The sequence below is a fragment of the Aythya fuligula genome, chromosome 2 (assembly GCF_009819795.1).
Source record: "Aythya fuligula isolate bAytFul2 chromosome 2, bAytFul2.pri, whole genome shotgun sequence".
NCBI lineage: Eukaryota > Metazoa > Chordata > Aves > Anseriformes > Anatidae > Aythya > Aythya fuligula.
Genome location: NC_045560.1, coordinates 159,270,722 through 159,288,825, shown reverse-complemented (window position 1 = coordinate 159,288,825; position 18,104 = coordinate 159,270,722). Strand labels below are relative to the sequence as shown.

Genomic DNA, 18,104 nt, shown 5'->3' with positions numbered 1-18,104 from the left:
GGCAAATCCCAGACCCCACTGGAAGATCAGCAGAGGGCTGTGGCTGCCTTGGGTCACGGGGGTCTTGGACTCATTTCCCAACACAGAGAGGTGCCAGGGAAGGGCTCTGCTGCTGTGACACCAGGGGACAGTCCCCACACAGGGTGTCCCTGCGGGGTCACAGCCACATCTCCACCGTGAGCAGTGCCTCAGGACCCAGGCCCAGGCTGTCCTGCAGCCATGCATCCTGTTGTGGTTTAACCTGGTTTAAAGCAGGACACGTCCCCGTCCCAGCTTCCCCTGGCAGTGCCAGACCAGTAACACCACTGCGGGGCCGTGCTGGCCTGGGACCTCGCGTCTGGAGGCTGTGGGGCCAGACAAGGGCAGCGGGCACACGGGGACGGCGATGCTGCATGTCCCGGCGATGCCTGCCATGGGCGTGGGGCACAGCACAGGCCTGGCCCCCCTCCCTGGGCAGAGGTGCTGGGCACAGCAGGAACCCCAGCAACGCTTTCCTCAGAAAGGAGGTAACGTGGCACGGCGCCTGCTGGCACCCGCGGTGGCAGCCCGGGCTTGTCAGCCTCGGCCCCAGCGCTGCGCGTCTCCGCCGGTGGCACGGGGCTGGGAGCACTGCCCCCCGCGCTGCTGCGCAGGGACAGGCAGCAGGGTGAGCGGACAGACAGACTGCAGCAAGCCCCGGGTGCTTATAGAAAAAGAAATCTACTCTTTATTGTGGCTGGCAGGGCCGTGCCCCGGCCAGGGTTACATTCAGCTCTACTGCTGTCCGGTTAGCGGGGTGGCGGTGAACATGCGTCAGCAGGGCAGGGACCCGCCACCCGAGGGGTGCTGCGGGCGGGATGGGGGCACGGGGACCCCCGCCGGTGGCAGCCCCAGCCCTGCCGGGGCGGGGGACAGCTGTGGCCAGGGCCTGGTGCGCACACATCACAGGCCCACGGGGTGAGGGTTAGCACCAGAAATGGGGCTCTGCACCCGGTGAGGGGCCCCGGCGCCCGGCTGCGGCACCCTGCCACCTCCCACCTCTCACCAGGCACGGGCAGGCGGCGAGGGCAGGCTCCCTGCCGGGTGGTGCCAAATGCCCGGGGCCTCAGCAGCTGCCTTAAGAGAACAGGAGCCTGGGGGAGACAGGCGGGGGCCATCCCCGGGGCACAGGGGCCACCGGGGCCCTGGGGGAGCCCAGCACCGCGATGATCCAGGCCGCCCGCAGCTGCCCCGGGTGCTCCAACTGTGGCACCCGCCTTGCCGGGTGGGGTGGTGGGGCTGGGGGATGTGCCAGCCAGAGCCTGGGGGTGGTTTGGTGTGTGTCGGGGGACGCTTGCATATATGCTGGGGTCAGTGATGGACAGACAGCTCAGCCCTTGCCGGTGGGCACCCTCTCGCAGGGCCGCAGCGCGGTACCGGAGCGCGCAGGGCGGCCACCCTCGGCCCGGAGACCCGTGGGGCGCACGGCTGCAGCTTCGCCGTCCTCAGCCCCGTGGCGGGTGGCCTCCGGGGAGAAGAGTCCTGAGTGGGGCCGGCCAAGGGTGCTGGGCGCAGGGCGGGTGGCTGGGGGGGCTCAGCGGCAGGGGCTGCAGCGCTCTGGGGGGGACCCCTCGGGCGGCTCTGAAAGGAAGGGGCAGGGCTGGAGCGGCTGCCTCGCTCCTGGGGCTGGGGGACAGACCCCACCTTGACCCCCACCTCCCGGACGGCTCCTGCTCCCCACGCTTCACCCCCCTGCTCCCCCAGGCCTGCCCAGCCCACAGCAGCCCCACAGTCCCCCACCCCACGTTGGCACAGCCCTCACCTGGGGGTGCCACGTCCGGGCTCTCCTCGGCCGCGGTGAACTGCAGCTCGGCCCCGTCGGGCAGCAGGGAGCCCCGGGAGCGGGGGCACCGGTCCCCAGAGCGCGTCCTCCGCAGCACCGACTGGGGAGGGAAGAGACGCAGGGGCTGCAGTAGTGTTGGGGGGGTCAGTGCTGCTAGGACGGGGGCTCGGGGCTCCCCAGCCCTTACCTTCCTGGCCAGGGGGCTGCTGGGGGCTGAGGCGCTGCTGTAGAGGCTGAGGCTGGAGTTGGAGCGGCTGGGGGACAGCACTTTGGAGGAGGGGGCCGACTGGTTCCCCGCGCACTTGGCCGCAGTGGCCCCGAAGGCATCTGGGGACAGGTACTTCTCGTTGATCTTCAGGTTGGTCCTGCCCTTCACTGGGGAGGGACAGCAGAGGCCGTGAGACCCCAGAGCACACAGCACAGACCCGCGGGGCGCCGGCTGGGCGCGGGGACGGCCGTGCCCACCTCTGCAGGGGTCGTTCTTCACCAGGAACTCATCCAGCGCAATCCAGCCCCCGCCAACCCGCACCATCAGGGTGCTGCGCAGGATCCGCACCATCCGCAGCTGCTGCGACTCCCCGAACTGTGGGGAGAGAAGTGTGAGGGCACAGGGAGCTCTGGAGGGGTTTGGCTGGGCCAGGAGCTGGGCACGAGGGCAGGACCCAGCACCCAGCGGTGCCTGGCACCAGCCCACCAGGTCCCCCCTCCATCAGCACAGATGCTGGGTTTTCCCCGCAGACAGGCAGGTGAAGGAGCTCCTTGCTGGGGCGCAGAATGGGTGCTGCTGCCATAGGCACGTGGGAAAGGGGGCAGCCACCCGTGTCCCACGTCCCCCTGGGGACAGGGATCCCATGGGACATGGGGGGCTCTCCCGTGCCCTCTCTGCGCCACTGCAAAGGCTCTGACAGCAGGGGCCGTGGAGCTGGGGGACCTCAGCACGGTGCAGGCTGTGCATGGGTGTCAGAGCAAGCCCAGGACCCCCAGCTGGGGGGTGACAGCAGTGAGGGGCAGCGGGGGGGGCGGCACCTACCCGGTACCTGTTGGCGCTGATCTGCTCCACCTGGAAGCGCTTGGCACAGTTGCACTGGGCCACCTGCCTGTTCACCTGGAAGACAGCCCGCGTGGGTCAGGCCCATGGCCGGGCACCAGCCTCGTGCCACCGCGGCCCCCTGGCCGTACCTCGTCCTGGATCTGGTCAGCATCCGCGGTCCGGCGCAGCGGGTCCCGGTTGGGGTGCAGGGTGCTGACGAATTCGTAGTAGTCGATGAAGCCGTCCCCGTTCATGTCAAAGATGCTCGCCACGGCGTTCATCTCCAGGACGTTGGTGGGGAACTCTGGGGGGGGACGGGGACCCTCAGCCCCGCTGTGCCCTGCGCACCCCGGTACCAAGCGCAGCCAGCGCTGGCACTGAGCCTGGGTCCTCCTCCCCGGGGGGCCTGGCTGTCAGCTCCTGCCCCCACCGCTCCCAAACTGCCCCATCCCAGGGGGCACGGCCCCATGAGCCAGTCCCAGCCCACCACGGGTCCTGGGCACACTCACTGGAGGAGAGGACACTCTCGATGAACTCCCTCTGGCTGATGCGCCCATCCTGGTCCCTGTCGATGCCACGGAAAACATCCAGGACCCGGGACTTCATCTGGCTGATCCACTGCATGTAACGCTTCCTCCAGACCCCAAAGTCGAAGTGAGCAAACTCCTCCAGCTCGGAGAGGCACAGAGGAATTAGCGTGGTCACAGGAAAGCCGCTCAGTCCCCACCTCAGGACCCGTGCTGGGGCTCAGCCCCGATGCTGTGCCACCAGCTTGCTCCCAGCCCTGACCCATTAGAGATGGGCGCAGGGGACCCAGGACCCCCAGCTCGGGGTTGCACTGGGGAGCTGCAGGCTCCAGTGAGGTTGGCTCTGGTCCCTTGGGGCCACCCCCTATCCATGGGGACATGTGGGGACAGGGTCAGGGAAGGCTCCTGGCTCTGCCTGTGCTGTTCCACTGACCCCGGGGCCATCCCCACCCATGCACAGGAAAGGAGCTGCTGGCATGAGCCAGGGCTGCAGCACTGCCCCTACCTCCCGCAGGCGCTGCAGGGCCGTCTCCAGCCGGTACTGCCTGTCCAGAGCCAGGAGCCAGAGCTGCTGCCAGCGGTGCAGAAGCTGGGCCATGAGGGGCGTCTGGGGCTCCAGCCCCCCAAGTGGCACTGCCGGAGCACCCTGCGCCTTCCCCACGCTGCGGCGCCCTGCAGCCAGCACAGGCAGGGGTGAGGGCACGGCCGGGGGCCCGGGGCGCAGCGTGGGGGCAAAGGGGCTCTTACGTGTGGCCAGTCTGCGGGCGGCTGGTGGCCCCAGCTCAGTGGCCAGCTTCTGCTTGCAGCTCTTGGTGACCTTCTCCACGTCAGGCTGCTTGCGGTTCAGCTCTTCCATGAACACCTGACACAGGAGGCCGGCGCTGAGCGCCCACCGGCCGTGCCAGAGGGGCCCCCAGGCGTGCCCCCCACCCGCCAGCACAGCTGGAGCACGGGGCTGAAGCCAAGAAGAATGGCCGCCCACCAACCAGCCCTGGGGGGCTCCTGCATCAGCATCCCTTGCAGTGGAAGCAGCAGCTCAGGCATGCACCCAGAGCGCTGCAGCATCGTGCATGTGCAGGCTGCAGCCACGAATGCACCCAAAGGTCCTCGGTGGGGCTGAGCGCTCCCACCGGTGCCAGGAGGGTACAGGGAGGACGGTGAGCCCCCGGCATGGCAGGGAGCTGTCTGCAGGGCCCTCACCGCGTGCTGGGCATGGAGCTCCTCCAGCTGCTCAGCCTCCTCCGGCAGCGGCTCCTGGTCCCGCAGGCTCAGCGCCTCCTCGGCGGCCGTGATCCAGTCGACGAGCTGGGCCATCTCCTCCCGCTCGGCCGCCAGGCTGGCCCGCTGGGCCTGCAGCCTCTCGCCCTGCTGCTGCGCCCAGCTCAGCACCTACGGCAAGGGGCAGGGGCTGAGCCACCGGGGCTGGCGGTGGCGCGGTGCCGGACACGCGGTGGTGGCACTGTGCCGACAGCCCCAGCTGCGCACTGCTGCGGGGGGGTGAAGTCTGCATCTGGGGAGCCACGGCCCAGCCCTGCCGTGGGGCAGGAGCACAAAACCCTGTCCAGCTGCCCCAGTGACCACAGGATAGGAGCACTGGGCAGGGACACGAGTGCTCCAGGACCCTACGTGCCACGGGGCGGGAGCATGGGGCAAGAATGTGGATGCTCCGGGACCTATCCCTGCCCGTGGGGCAGGCTCAGGGGCCCGCTGGCCAGCTGGGTCAGGGCTGACAGCTCTGCCCCTCATGTGCCAGGGACCTTGCAGCTCCTGGGGACTGCCACCAGTGCTTTGAGCACCACAGCTCAGCACATCCCTGCGGGTGGTGGCCAAACGTGCCTGTACCCAGGGCCATGCTGCTGCCGACGTGCTCACTGCCCCCGCAGCATCCTCGCTATCTGGGGTGAGCGGGGCTGCGGGTGAGGGCAGCCCCGCAGGTGTCGGGACGGGACGTGCTGCTCCACACCCTGGGGCACCTTCAGATCAGATGCACGGATCCCTGCTCACTGAGGGCTTTGTGCGGGGATCGGCCAAACCGGACAGACCCGTTCAGGGAGGAATGGGAACCGGGAGGAATGGGAGCGGGGAGCACTGGGAACACGGGGAGCACTGGGAACGCTCTTCTCTGCAAATCCACAGAGCAGGGAGCCTCTGGGGGAGCGGGGTCTGGGTGGGGATCCCCGAGCCTCTGCTCCCCAGGGACCAGGGGACGCCATCTCATGTGCATGGAATGAGCCACCGGCCCAGTGGGGTTGGAGAGACCGTGGGTGCTCCCCTGCATGGCCCTGGGGTGGGGGGCTGTGTGGGGCTGTGTGGGGCTGTAGGGGGCTGCATGGGGCTGTGTGGCTGCTCCCTGCAGGGATGGATGGAGCCGGGGCATGCAGCTCACCTCCTGGAAGCGGCTCTTGGCGACGGTGACCCAGGATTTGATGGTGATGATGGAGTCTGGGTGGCTGGTGGAGAGGATCTCCTCCCCCAGCGAGGTGATGCACTCCAGCTCCAGCTGCTGGCACTGCAGGGACTTCATCAGCTCCTGGGAGGGCACACAGAGTGTGGTACCGCGGGGTCCCAGCCCCCCACATCCTGCTGCAGACCCCAGAGACACTGGGACCAGCTCCCACCCAGCCGGGCATCCAGGCAGGGGAAGGGTGTAGGGTGCTTGGGGCCCTGAATCTCCGTGCCTTGGGGTGCTTGGGGCCCCAGACCCCCAATGGGACAAGCAATGGGACATCCTGGAGCAAGAACGGAGATGTGCCTGGCGGTGGGGGCTGGCACTGACCTGCAGCTGGTTCTGGCACTCCTGCACAGCCGCCTCCTCCTCGGGGAAAACGCCGTACTTGAGGGTTTTCTCTGACTCGGAGAGGCGCCCCAGGAAGGACTGCACCAGGGTGTGAAACTCCTCTGCCTGCCACGACAGCCCGGGACCTGCTCGGTGCCCACCCTGCAGCCCCCCGCCCCTGGCGAGCCCCCAGCCCCGCAGCTGCCCACGAGGCACCCGGCACAGCCGCTTCTGTGCAGCCCCAGCCCCGCCGAGACCCCACAGCAGGACAGCGGGGATGATCTTCACCCCAAAGACTCCTCGGGACACAACTTTCCCTGACCCCATTGGTACATCCCCTCTGAGGAGGACACCCCGTGCAGCACCCTGCCTCGTGCACAGGCGCTCTCCGTACACGTGCACCTCCAGCAGGTGCCTGCAGCACCCAACCTGGCACCCTGCTGCAGCACCTTGCGACACGGCCACCCACAGCCCAGCACCCCACACAGCACCCTGCAATGCACGGCCACCCACAGCCCCACAGCACCCCACAAAGCACGGCCACCCACAGCTGTGCACCCCATGCAGCACCCCGCAATGCACAGACGTGTGCAGCCTTCCCGTGGGGGGCTCCAGCTGCAGCCCCAGACCCTGCAGCCCCCCGGTCACCGCCCGCACCTGCCGGAGCGCAGCCTCCAGCCGGGCCTGCTTGGAGACGGAGAGCTTGCAGACCAGGTCCCACCGCGTGCTCAGCTCCTCCATCTGCTTCTGCAGCCACTGGGAGTCCACGCTGCTGCTGCCGCGGGTCAGGTCCCGCACCGAGCGCTTCAGCATCTTGATGCAGCTGGCTCGCTTGCCCAGCTCCTTCTGGAAGACCTGAGGGGGAGAGAGCAGCAGGGAGTGGGAGCTGACGGGGGTCCCAGTGGCTGTGCAAGTGCCCCAGGTGCACGGTACGTGGGGTGTGTGGGGCACCCCAGCACTGCTCGGCGTGATGGAGGGCTGCGGGCAGGGCTGGTGCTGAGCCCAGGGCTGCCCTGGGGCTGTCCCTCCCCAGGGGTCCCACGGGGCCAGGACGCAGCAGGCAGCCCCCTGCATGGCCCAGGACACCCACCTTATGCTTGTCCATCAGGTCACTGACCAGGTCCCGGTCCCCTCCGACGGGCACGTCCTCACTGAGCTGCGGCTCAGCGCGGTACAACCAGTCCATGAGAGCCTGCAGCGCGTCCGTGAACTTGCCTGAGAAGAGCAGGTCCTCCTCCAGCTTGTGCTGCCTGCAGGGGAGCAACCACAGCCCTGAGTGCCTGGGATTGTATAACCACAAGCCTAAGAAAAATAGAGTGGTTAATGTATGTAATTCTTGTATCTTGCAAAGGAATGTTTTAGCAATTCGTGTCAACAGAGAGCTTGAAGGGAAATGTTTTTGTAGGTTTTTCCTTGAAGTCTCTGATATCTGGGGGGTTTCAGAATAACTGCTAACTATTACGACTATTGCATGGGACACGATGCAAGTCTCTGATATCTGGCCAGGAGATTAAGGAGACGGGGAGAGCTGAAGAACAACTAAAAGACCAAGCTCGCAGGGGATGTTGCACAAGTCTCTGACATACAGCCAAATTGGACAAAGGAGAAGGGCAAGAGGGAGGAAGACTATGAGCCTTCAGCACGAGAGACCCCCAGAGGGACCACCGGAGACTGATACGCATGCTCCAGTAGGAGGGTTTGGATTCCAGAAACTAATTATAATGACCCTGTTTTTTTTGAAGTAGTAATGAATATGTATCAGCCTAGGAGCACAAAAATCAGCTGCTTGATGTAACTGGTGTGCGTCCTGGTGGAGCAGAGACTCCCAGTGCACCCAGCACTGTTTGCTTACCTCTATTCCTTTAATAAATTGTAAACTTTGATTATAGTCCTATTTTGAAGACTGAGCCATTTATTACACCATCCCATCCCATCCCATCCCATCCCATCCCATCCCATCCCATCCCATCCCATCCCCAATCCCATCCCATCCCCATCCCACCCCACCCCACCCTCCGGCACGGGGCAGGTGCCCTGACCTCTCGGCAGCCCGGCTGCACAGCGCGTCCCAGCGCTCTTTCAGCTCCCCCAGCAGCTCCTCCAGCGGCTGCAGGTCCTCGGGGAGCCGGGCTCTCTCCCGCAGGGCCCTCCCGCTGCGCAGCGTGGCCTCGTACACCGGCCGCTTCGAGCGCAGCTCCCTCTGGAAAGCCTGAGGACAAGGGGGGGTGAGCCCGGACCCCGGGGCTCAGCGGGGTGGCCGGGGGTGCTGATGCCCCTCACCCAGAGGCAGACGTGGAACGGTGCCCAGCCGTGGCACAGGGTGGGCTGGGAGCTTGGGAGCCCCTCTACAGCCCCCAGCTCAGCTCCCGCTGCCCTTGGCCAGGCAGTTTGGGACTCCCCCGCAGGGCAGCTCGCCCCTCACCTTGTGCTCAGCCAGCTGGCACTTGATCTCCTCCTGGCTCGTGGCCGTGTCCTGCGGCGCCTCCAGGGCCTGCTCCGCCTCGTCCATCCAGTCCAGGAGCAGCCGCCGGGACTCGCTGAACTGCAGCAGGGAGAGGGGACTCGTGCAGGGCGCACAGCGCCGGGGCACAGCGCCGAGGAGCCACGGGCAGCGCGGCACAGCTCCCTGCAGGGCCCGTGCCCTCGCCACCCCGGCCGGGTACCTGCTTGGTGCGCTTGCGAGCCTCCTCCAGAGCCGCCCCGCGCTCCGCCGTGTGCTGCAGCACCTTGCCCAGCCGCTCCTTGGCCGTCAGCACGAGGTTCTGGATCACGGCTCCGTCCTGCTTCCTGCTGAAGTCCTTCAGGCGCGACGCCACGGCCTCCAGGCTGCTCAGCTTTTCCCCGTGGGCGTTTGCCTCCTTCACCAGGGCCTGAGGGCAGCCAGACGTGGCTGGGGTGCGTGGGCAAGCCCCTGAACCACAGGGCAGACCCACACCACTGCCACATGGGGGGAGCCCTGGGGGCAGCCCAGGGGGATTTCCCCTGATGGTGCCAGTGCCGGTGCTGCTCAGGACCTCTCCGGAGGACCCCAGCCCCCAGAAGCCAGCCCACGGACACGGGGTGTCCCCCTGCGGGTGGGACAGAGCCCTGCCAGCCCGGCCACACTTGCCTTGTGCTCCTGGATCTGCACGGTGACAGTGTCCAGGATGAAGCTGGGGGGCGCGGGGGAGCTGAGGAGCTCCTCTGCGTGCGCCACCCAGCGCAGCAGCTCCTGCATGGTGCCGTGGAACTCGGTGGTGACGGTCAGCCCCTCGGCCAGGCGCTCCTGCAGGCACAGCAGGGATGCTGAGCGGGACGGGCGCCCGCAGACCCCCGAGCCGGGCAGGGTCCGCACCCCCGGGTGGGCAGCACACCCCCACCCCACGCACCTTCCTCTCCTGTGCCTCGGCGTGGACGCTCTCCCACTTCTGCTCCAGGATGCGCAGGCTGTGCTCGGTGCTGCAGGGCCGTGCCGCGCGGCAGGAGCCCAGCAGCCGCTGCAGACGGTCCCGCACGGCGTCGTACGTCTCCTGCTTGGACTCCATCTCCTTGCACAGCTCCTGCCGAGAGAGCCCGGTGTCAGAGCCCCGTGTCCCTGCCCCAAGTGGGACAGGGAGCAGAATGCTCCAGCTGTGACCAGGAGGCCTGGACAGGCAGGGAGAGGAGCAGAGGGGCTCTGCCCATCTGGGGAGGGGAGGAGGCAGAGAAGGGTCCCAGCACCCCAGCGCAGAGGACAGAGGTGGGCACCCCCCAGGGATGTCTCTGCAGCTTGGGGGGACGTGGAGCTCACCAGGTGAGTGGCGAGCTTCTCTTTGGTGGTGTCTGGGTGGCCCCACGCTGGCTTGGAGAAGAAGAGCTGCAGCTCCACGTGCTCCAGCCACTGCAGCAGCTCCGTGATCTCCAGCGTGATGTCCTGCACCTGGGGGGAGGCGCAGGGGGCTCAGCACTGCCTCCGTGAGCAGGGGACGTGGCAGCGGGGGCGGCCGCCGTGCTCTGCACCTGGCTGAGGTTGTTCTCCAGCTCCAGCTGGCGGCTCTCGGTCTCGCTCTGCACCACGTCCCAGCGCTGGTTGAGCTGCTGCAGGCTGCGCTGCAGCCCCTCCACGCTGTCCCCCAGGCTGGAGAGCAGCAAGCCCTGCCCGGCCTCGTTGACGGACTGCACGGTGCGGGCATGGGACATCACGTCGTTCCGCAGCACCTGGGGACAGCACGGGGCCATCACGGCCAGCACCTCGCACCCCGCCGGGCACCCAGGCCACCTCCCCACCCGCTCCAACGCTGCCATCACGGCACGGGGACTGGGGAGAGCCTTGGCAAGGGACGCCCAGAGCAGGGGCTTTTGTCCTCCAAGTGGCACGGGGCAGGTGTAAGGCAACAAATTTGCTGCTTCATGGCTAGGATGGGGGATGGATGAGGCTGGGGCCACCCTGCCGTGCATGGCCCCCCCCCGGCCGACGTGCACCTCGCAGCACCCTGCTGATGGCAGGCACGGCACGAGCGTGCCCGGGCAAGGGGAAGGAGCCAGCTCACTCCTTCCATGCTGTCACCGCGGGAGGGGACGCGTTCTCACGCCGCCCGCCCCGAACCACAGACCTGCCTGGCCAAGCCACCATCACCCCGGGGCTCGACGCCTTGCGATGGGCTGGGCAGTGCCAGGAGCTGGGGGGAGCAGTGCCCTGAGGCACAACACGGCCCCGCAGCAGGAGGACCTCGAGAGGGACCGCATGGTGCAATGGGACCCCACGGCAGGACCGTGCCCTTGGGGGACACACAGCCAGCAGCCTGGGGGCAGCCCGGGATGGGGCGTGCAGGGAGCCCCGTGCCACGGCCACCCTCACCTTGTGCTTGGCCAGCTCGATCTCGCAGCTCTGCAGGTCGAGGCGCAGCAGCGTGGGGCCCTGCAGCTGCTCCGAGGTGTGGGACAGCCACTGCAGCAGCTCCTCCAGCTGGTGCTGGAACTGCCCCAGGCCCAGCAGAGCTGCCTCCAGCTGGTGCTGTTGGAGGCAAGGGCAGGATCAGGCACCCGATCGGTGGGGTCAGCCCTGCCCACATGCACCCAGCACCGCGCAGCACCATGCACCACGCAGCACCACACATCCACTCTGCTGCGGCTCTCACCTCGTGCCCATCTCATGGCAGACCTGGTCACCAGCTCACACGCCACCACCGCCTCCCAGAGCTGCCACCCCAGCCCTGCCCCATGCCTGGGACCACCCTGCACTGCCCGAGCCCCCCTCACCTGGCGGCTGACGATCTCCTCCTCCAGGCGGTCCCAGCGCTGTCGGAAGTCGCTGAGCGGGGCCGGGGGGTCCCCCTGCCCCTGTCCCCCGGGGCCAGCCTGGTGCCGTAGGCTCTCCACGTCCACCTTGCACTGGTAGAGCTCCCGCTTGAACTCCTGCGGGGCAGATTGTAGAATCTGAGCACCAGTTAGGTTGAAAAAGACCCTCAAGATTATCGAGTCCAACCATCAGATGGGTGGTGGCACACGGTCCCTAGCCCTCTGACATGGAGCCATGGGCCTGAGGTGCCACCAGGCATGGCACAGCATGGCACAGCATGGCACGGTATGGCATGGTTGGCACAGCCAAGTGGCACGGTACAGCATGGGAAGGCTTTGTATGGCACAGCATGGCACGGCACAGCTGAGCATGGCACACTATGGTACAGGATGCCATGGCACAGCACAGTTTGGAATCGCACGGCACAGCCTGGCACAGCCTGGCACAGCCTGGCACAGCTTGGCACGGGCACCTGGGCCCAGAGCTCCTCCTCGTGGAGAGCCAGGAGCCCTGTCTGCTCAGGGCACCTCGGGCAGGAGGGATTCGGGCACCCCGGGCAGGTCCTGGCCACCCTCTGCAGACCACGAGCAGGTGCAGGGGGCACCGGCTCTGTCCAACACACCGTGCCAGGAGATACCCCGAGCGTCCGCCTGCCCCCTGCTCCCCACGCCCGACCCCAGGCCGGGGAGCCATCCTGCAGCACGGCACACCTTCAGCTCCGCCAGCTGCTGCTGCACCATGTCCAGGTCCCCACCGACGAGGAACTCCTCCGCGATGCGCAGCTCAGCCGCGTCCAGCCACTCGAACAGCCGCTGGGGACGGAGGGACCGAGGCGTTGGGGAGGGCGGGGGGCCCTAGGCGCTGTCCCCATCCCTCTCCCTGCACACGGGACACGCCAGCCCTCCCGGCACCCCACCTGCATGGTCTCTTGGTAGCTGACGGAGGCCTGGAGCTGCTCCTCGAGGCGGGCGTAGCGCTCCGTCCACACCTTGTTCAGGCTGTGCCAGGAGGAGTAGAGCTGCGGCAGGGCGCGAGGGTCAGCGGCACCGCGCGGAGCTCGGGGGGGTGGGCACCAGCACAGGGCGCAAGTCAGCCGGCACCACCACAGGGTGCCAGGGACACCGTCCCCTGTGCAAGGACACCAGCCCGGAACACCCACCCACCCTGCAGCACAGCCCAGGGGCACCCAAGAGGGTTGGGAACGCGCCTGCCCCCCGGCCCCCCAGCCAGGGCGCTCACATCATCCAGGCTCTTGGTGACGTCGGGCTTGTCGGGGTCCCCGCAGGAGGACATCAGCTCCACGCCCAGGATGCCCAGCGTGTCCAGCTCGCCCTGCAGCGAGTCGATCTCCTCCCGCAGCGCCTGTGGGTGGGGAGGGGGCTCGGAGCTGCCCGTGCCGCGGGGCTGCCCTTGGGGACCCCTGCCCTGTACCTGCATGGTGCGGAGCCGCGTGCGGATGGCCTCGGGCTCGCCGCCAGCCTCCTCCAGGCCCAGCACCAGCTGCTGGGTGTCGCTCAGCGTCAGGGCCAGCTCCGAGAGGCCGTGCCAGAAGCGGTCGGCCAGCGCCAGCAGCTCCCGCAGCCAGCGCTCCTGCTCCTCGCAGCGGCCCCGCAGGCGGCCCCACTGGGACAGCAGCTGCGCCGTCCGCTCCTGGATCCCTGCGGGGCGCAAGAGGGACGGGGCTCGGCCTGGGGCGCCACGCGGGGCCCTGCACCCACACGGGGACGTGCTGCTCCCACACCCCCTGCCAGCACCTCTGGCAGCAGCGTCGGAGTTGGCTGCCTGCATGCTGGCCAGCAGCTCGGCGCCCTGTGCCTGCACGGTCTCCAGGGCCACCCCCAGCTTCTGCAGCTCGCCCAGGGCCAGGCTGTTCTCACGGATCTGCTCCCGAAGGTGGGCCGTGTCGCCACGGACAGAGGGCTGGCTTTGCAGGCGGCTCTGCAGCCGCTCCAGGCACTCCAGCAGCAGGTCCATGCGCTCGGTCAGCTGGGGAAGGTGCAGCGGGACCGGCCCGGTCACCGGAGGGAAGCTCGGGGGGACCCAGCCCCCGTGCCGGCCGTACCTGGCTGTACCGCGGCAGCGCATCCTCCAGCACAGCGGCCGCCTGGCGCACACGCTCGCGGACACGGCAGTATTGCTCCTCTGCCTCCTGCCAGCGCTGCTGGAACGGGGCGCCCTGCTCCGGGCTCAGCTCCACCAGCTGCGCGGAGACGCGCTGCAGCTTCCCCATCAGGGGCCGGTGCTCCGCGATCGCCTCCCGCAGGCACTGGTGGCAGAGGAGAGGCCGTGGGAGCGTGAGGGGCCACGGGACGGGGAGCACGGGGCCAAGCTCCTGCTCCGTGCGCTGCCCTCTCCCACGTCCCCTCTGTGCTCAGCCACCAGCGCCTGCTGCCTGCCCCGTCCTGGGCTGAGCCCCGGTGCCCTCCCCACCGCACTCCCACGGGGTGCCAGAGCTCAGCCCAGCCTTTGCCCTTCCCCATCCCTCACCTGCAGCAGTGCCTGCTGCTCCTTGAAGGCCTCGTAGCTGATGGCGTTTGGGGAGAGCTGCACCCCGACGGCCTGCGTCTCCTCCAGCCACGGCAAGAGCTCGGCGTGAGCCTCGGCGAACTGCGCGAGCAGGGACTGGGCGTGCTCCAGCTGCACGGCGCAGGCCCCGCTGCGCACGAAGAGCTGCTCCGCACGCTCCCGCAGTGCCTGCACCGAGGGCTGCAGAGACACACAGCTCACCGGGTGCCCACTGCCAGCACGGGGACATGGCACGGCCGGCCTCGTCCCCCCCGTACCACCCGGCACGGCCCCGCTGCGGCCGCTCACCTGCAGGCGCTGCTGCAGGGGCTCGGGGCAGGACCGCAGCAGCGGGTCCGCGATGCCCAGCAGCCGCTCCGCCAGCCCGCGGTGGTGCAGGATCTCAGCAGAGAGCAGCTGCAAGACACAGGCAGAGCGGTGCCACATGGCAGCTCTGCGTGGCTGCACGTGCCAGACCCAGGCACACGGCCCCCGGGGGCTGGCTGTCCCCCTGCCCAGCGCCGACGACCCTCTGTGGGGGGACAGCGGCCAGCCCCCAGCCCCGGGGATGGCACGAGCAGGGCGCACGGTGGCCCTGAGCAGCTTCTCCGACCCACCTTCTGGTCCGAGAGCTGCGAGCGGAGCGCCTGCGCGTCCAGCTGGACCTGGCTGACCGCCTCCAGCCGCTCGCCGAGCCCCTCCAGGTGGGCGAGCTCAGAGCCCAGGATCTGCTCAAACTGCAGCAGGGAGGGGAGCTGTTGGCTGTGCACCGGGGGGGCTCCCAGGGCAGAGCCCCCGGCGCATTCGGTCAGGGCAGGACTTCCCCGCTGCCCGGCACGGCCCATCCCTGCTCCCCCCCAGACCCTTCCCTGTCTGCTTGATGGGGACAGAGGGGGACGGTCCCCAGGGCCCCCATTTCCCGCACCTTCTCCCTGTCGCTCGTGCTGACTGGAGGCTCCTGGCCGCCGTGCTGGCTGTCCCAGGAGGCCAGCTCCTTCTCCACGCGTCCCAGCCAGAGCGCCAGGTCCTCCTGGGCAGTGCCCACGCGGGAGGAGGCCTCCAGGGTCTGCCCCAGACGGTGCACGGTGTCAGCGCTGCTCTGGCCCACGATGAGGTACCGCATCCTCAGGGATTCCATCTTCTCCTGCGCCAGCTGCGCCTCCTCCCCTGCGGCGGTGCCACGAGCAGCCTCAGCACCGCAGCACCATCCCCAGGGCCAGGGACCTGCTGCAGCGAGCGCGCCCTCCCTCCCGACGGTCTCCACATCCTGCTCTTCCCCTCCTCTGCTTCTCCTGGGCCTGGCTCTGCCCCCATCCCCACCAAGTGCCTGTCTGCTGCTGCCACTGCCCTGCCCTGGGCTCCCCCCGGCCGCTCTGTGATGGGATGCGTGTGCCCCCTCCACGAGGCAGGGCGGGCATCGCATGATGCCATGCTCCCAAAGTCAGTGGCAGCCCAGCGGAGCACCCCAAGGACACCCAGCACCATGGGGTGCCCCCACTGCCACCTCCCTGGGACATGCCTTGGTGCCGGACAGCCCAGGGCAGAGCTCTGTGCCCTCTCCCTTCCACCTCCCCGTCCCCACCCTGTGGCCCTCCACATCCACAGGGACCCAGCTCCACATGGGCGCATCTCACCCTGCTCATCTGGGGGCATCTCCACCGCCCCCCTTCCAGGCCAGCCCCTTCCCGAGGCTCTGCCCTCACTGGGACTGCAGCGGGTACCCCACAGACCCTGCTACCCGAGCCCTGGGGCTGCGGTCCCCCACGTGGCGCCGTCCCCATCTCACCTGTCACCATCTGCAGGACCCGCTGCCCGCTCTCCAGGACTCCTTCCAGCTCCGCCAGCCGGGCGCGGATCTCCTCGCAGAGGGCCTGGGAGGGAGGCTCCTGTGGCAGCGGCTGCTCTCCCCGTCCCAGCCCTCCCCGTGCCCAAATTCATGGCTCCCTCCGCGCCCTGTCCCGCTGTGTCCGTGCCCGCCCTGACCTGGGTTTGCTGGTGGGCTTCCTGCACGCGGCTGACGCAGCCGTTGGCACGCCAGAGCTGGGCCAGCTGCCGCTCTGTGGCACCGAGCCACTCCTGGAAGGAGTCCACGGCTTCCTGGAAGCTCTGAGCTGCCGGCAGGATCCGCTCCAGGCGGCCGTACCTGCGCCGGGAAGGTGGGTGAGCTGGGCTGAGCTTCCCCCCTAACCGCGAGAGGTGAGGCCGGCATCCCCCCATCCACCCCAGGGACACGCTGAGGGTGCCTTGGGCTCAGAGTCCAGGGAGCGGGGACGCAGGGACATGGGGACACAGGGACACGGGGACACAGGGCGAGGCGGCCCCTGCCCAGCTGCACCAGCCCCAGCCCTGTTCCATCTCCATTCCTCGCAGCAGGGCGAGCACAGAGCCGCTGACCCCGCACAGACGTGGCGAGAGCACGTCCTGCTGCCGCTGCAGGGCACGGCGGGGGAGCTGCATGGCACCACTCGCCACTCCTGCGCACACAGGGCTGGAGGCGCTGACCCTGCTGAGAAATGCCTCGGCCCTGACCCACCTGGCTTCTGCCTCCTGCATCAGCTTGCCCCACTTCTCCCCGAGGCTGGACAGGCTGCTGCTCCCCTCGGCTGCTGCTCCCGTGGTGCCCGGCAGCGCCGCTCGCTCCTGCAGGACGTGCTCCACACGGGGCCTCCGCTCCTCCAGCAGCCGCTTCAGGAGCTGAAGGGGGCACGGCACAGAGCTGTGCCGGGGGGGCCGCCCGGCCCCCAGCCCCCAGCCCTGTAATCCCCGGCTGGAGGGAGAGCAGCGTGGGAGGGCTGCGCCTGCCCGGGATTTGCCGACCTTCTGCTCCTCCAGCTGCGCCTTCGCCACCTTCACTTCCGAGGAGGGCGGCTTCTGGTTGCTCACCAGCTCCTCCATGTCTGCCACCCAGGCCAGCAGGCTCTCCAGAGTGTCCTGGGCTCGCTCCGTACCTGCCACATCCTCCGGGACGGGGACAGCCCGCAGGGACACCTGGGGAGAGAGGTGGCTGAGCCACCCCGGCTCGGGACGGCCGCGGGGCTGGGGTGCTCCGGTCCCTGCGATGCCCAGTCCCGGAGGCGGCGCTGGGACAGAGGCACCCAGCCCTACCCGAGTCCTCCCCAGCACCCCCGGCCTGGCCCCATGTCACCTGCCGGTCCCATTGGCACAGCCGTGCTGGGGAAGGGCTCTGCACAGACCTCTCGGTCCTCGGGGCCAAAAGATCAGGCACTGCCTGCAGAGCTCTGGAAAGCCCTAGCGCACACCCTGAAGCGCCCAGCACAGTGTGCACCCTACAGGCTCACGGCGCCAGGGGCAGGCTCGAGCCCCCAGCCGCCGTGGCAGAGGGGAGGGGGCTGCTCCGACCTCCTGGTACCCGGCTGGGGGTGCTGGGCCCCCCCAGCCCACGCCTGGGGCCGGCACGGCGTCGTCCTTGGCGAGAGGCTCCTGCCCGGCAGTCACCTCTGGGGCATCCGCGTGTCCAGCTGCGAGCTCCCCCGCGCGCTCCGTCAGCACCGTGACCGTCCGGGTGACCAGGGGCTCGCCCTTCTCGCCGGCCGGGTACTCGGTCACCTCCACAATCTCCGTCACGATGGTCTCCGTCACCTCCGTCACTTCTGTCACCTCCCGCGTGGTGACGGGCTTCCAGGACCAGGCGCTCCGGGGGGCGCCGGCCCGGGGGGGCGTCCAGGCTGCGCCCCGCGCCTCTCCCTGCCCCTTGAGCGGGACGCAGGCTGCGCCCCCGTTCTGCACCGCCACCTCCGAGAGGCTGCGCTTCAGCACAGGGCTGCCTGCCCCGCTCCGGCCAGCCGCAGGTGCCGGGCTCCAGCCGTTCTCCACCGGCGCCGGCGGCTTCTCCAGCGGCCCCATCTGGGCCTCCACGATGCTCCCGCCGGGCGGCTGCCCCACGTCCAGCCCCAGGTCCCGGAGCTGCGGCTCCTGGAGGAGCTCCTCTGAGCGCCGGCTCTTCTCGCCCAGGCAGCTGGGCCGACTCACCGAGTTCCCCATGGCGCGGGCGCCGGGCCCCCACCTCAAATCCCGGCCTGAAACGAGCCAGGAGGACGCACGTTATCGGAGCCACCACGGGGCTGCTTGGTGGCCGAGCCCCGCTCTGCAGCGCCTGGGGCCTCATCCTGCACCTCAGGGCCCCGGCTCCCAGCTGCACTTCTGCCCCAAAGGATGCTGCTGCCACCCGAATTCCTGCACAGGCCCGG

The 18,104-nt window shown here is 68.9% G+C and overlaps 1 protein-coding gene across 1 annotated transcript; it reads right to left on the bottom strand.

Annotated features, from left to right (window-relative positions):
• Positions 1 to 702: 702 nt before the first annotated feature.
• On the bottom strand, positions 703 to 17,898 carry LOC116485702 (microtubule-actin cross-linking factor 1-like). Its single transcript, XM_032181195.1, has 38 exons — positions 17,353 to 17,898; positions 16,714 to 16,884; positions 16,430 to 16,590; positions 15,880 to 16,039; positions 15,683 to 15,767; positions 14,822 to 15,063; positions 14,514 to 14,633; positions 14,206 to 14,313; positions 13,879 to 14,097; positions 13,454 to 13,657; positions 13,146 to 13,377; positions 12,823 to 13,049; positions 12,631 to 12,753; positions 12,308 to 12,409; positions 12,102 to 12,203; positions 11,352 to 11,507; positions 10,951 to 11,106; positions 10,113 to 10,310; positions 9,904 to 10,032; positions 9,503 to 9,673; positions 9,244 to 9,399; positions 8,798 to 9,004; positions 8,557 to 8,676; positions 8,174 to 8,343; positions 7,225 to 7,384; positions 6,792 to 6,989; positions 6,135 to 6,260; positions 5,745 to 5,888; positions 4,559 to 4,747; positions 4,106 to 4,220; positions 3,864 to 4,030; positions 3,341 to 3,503; positions 2,981 to 3,135; positions 2,832 to 2,906; positions 2,267 to 2,384; positions 1,989 to 2,176; positions 1,781 to 1,901; positions 703 to 1,599 (listed from the first exon to the last, which is right to left on the bottom strand). Exons 1-38 carry the CDS (start codon positions 17,896 to 17,898, stop codon positions 1,553 to 1,555), a joined length of 6,231 nt encoding a protein of 2,076 aa, XP_032037086.1. The 3' UTR covers positions 703 to 1,552.
• Positions 17,899 to 18,104: the final 206 nt, after the last annotated feature.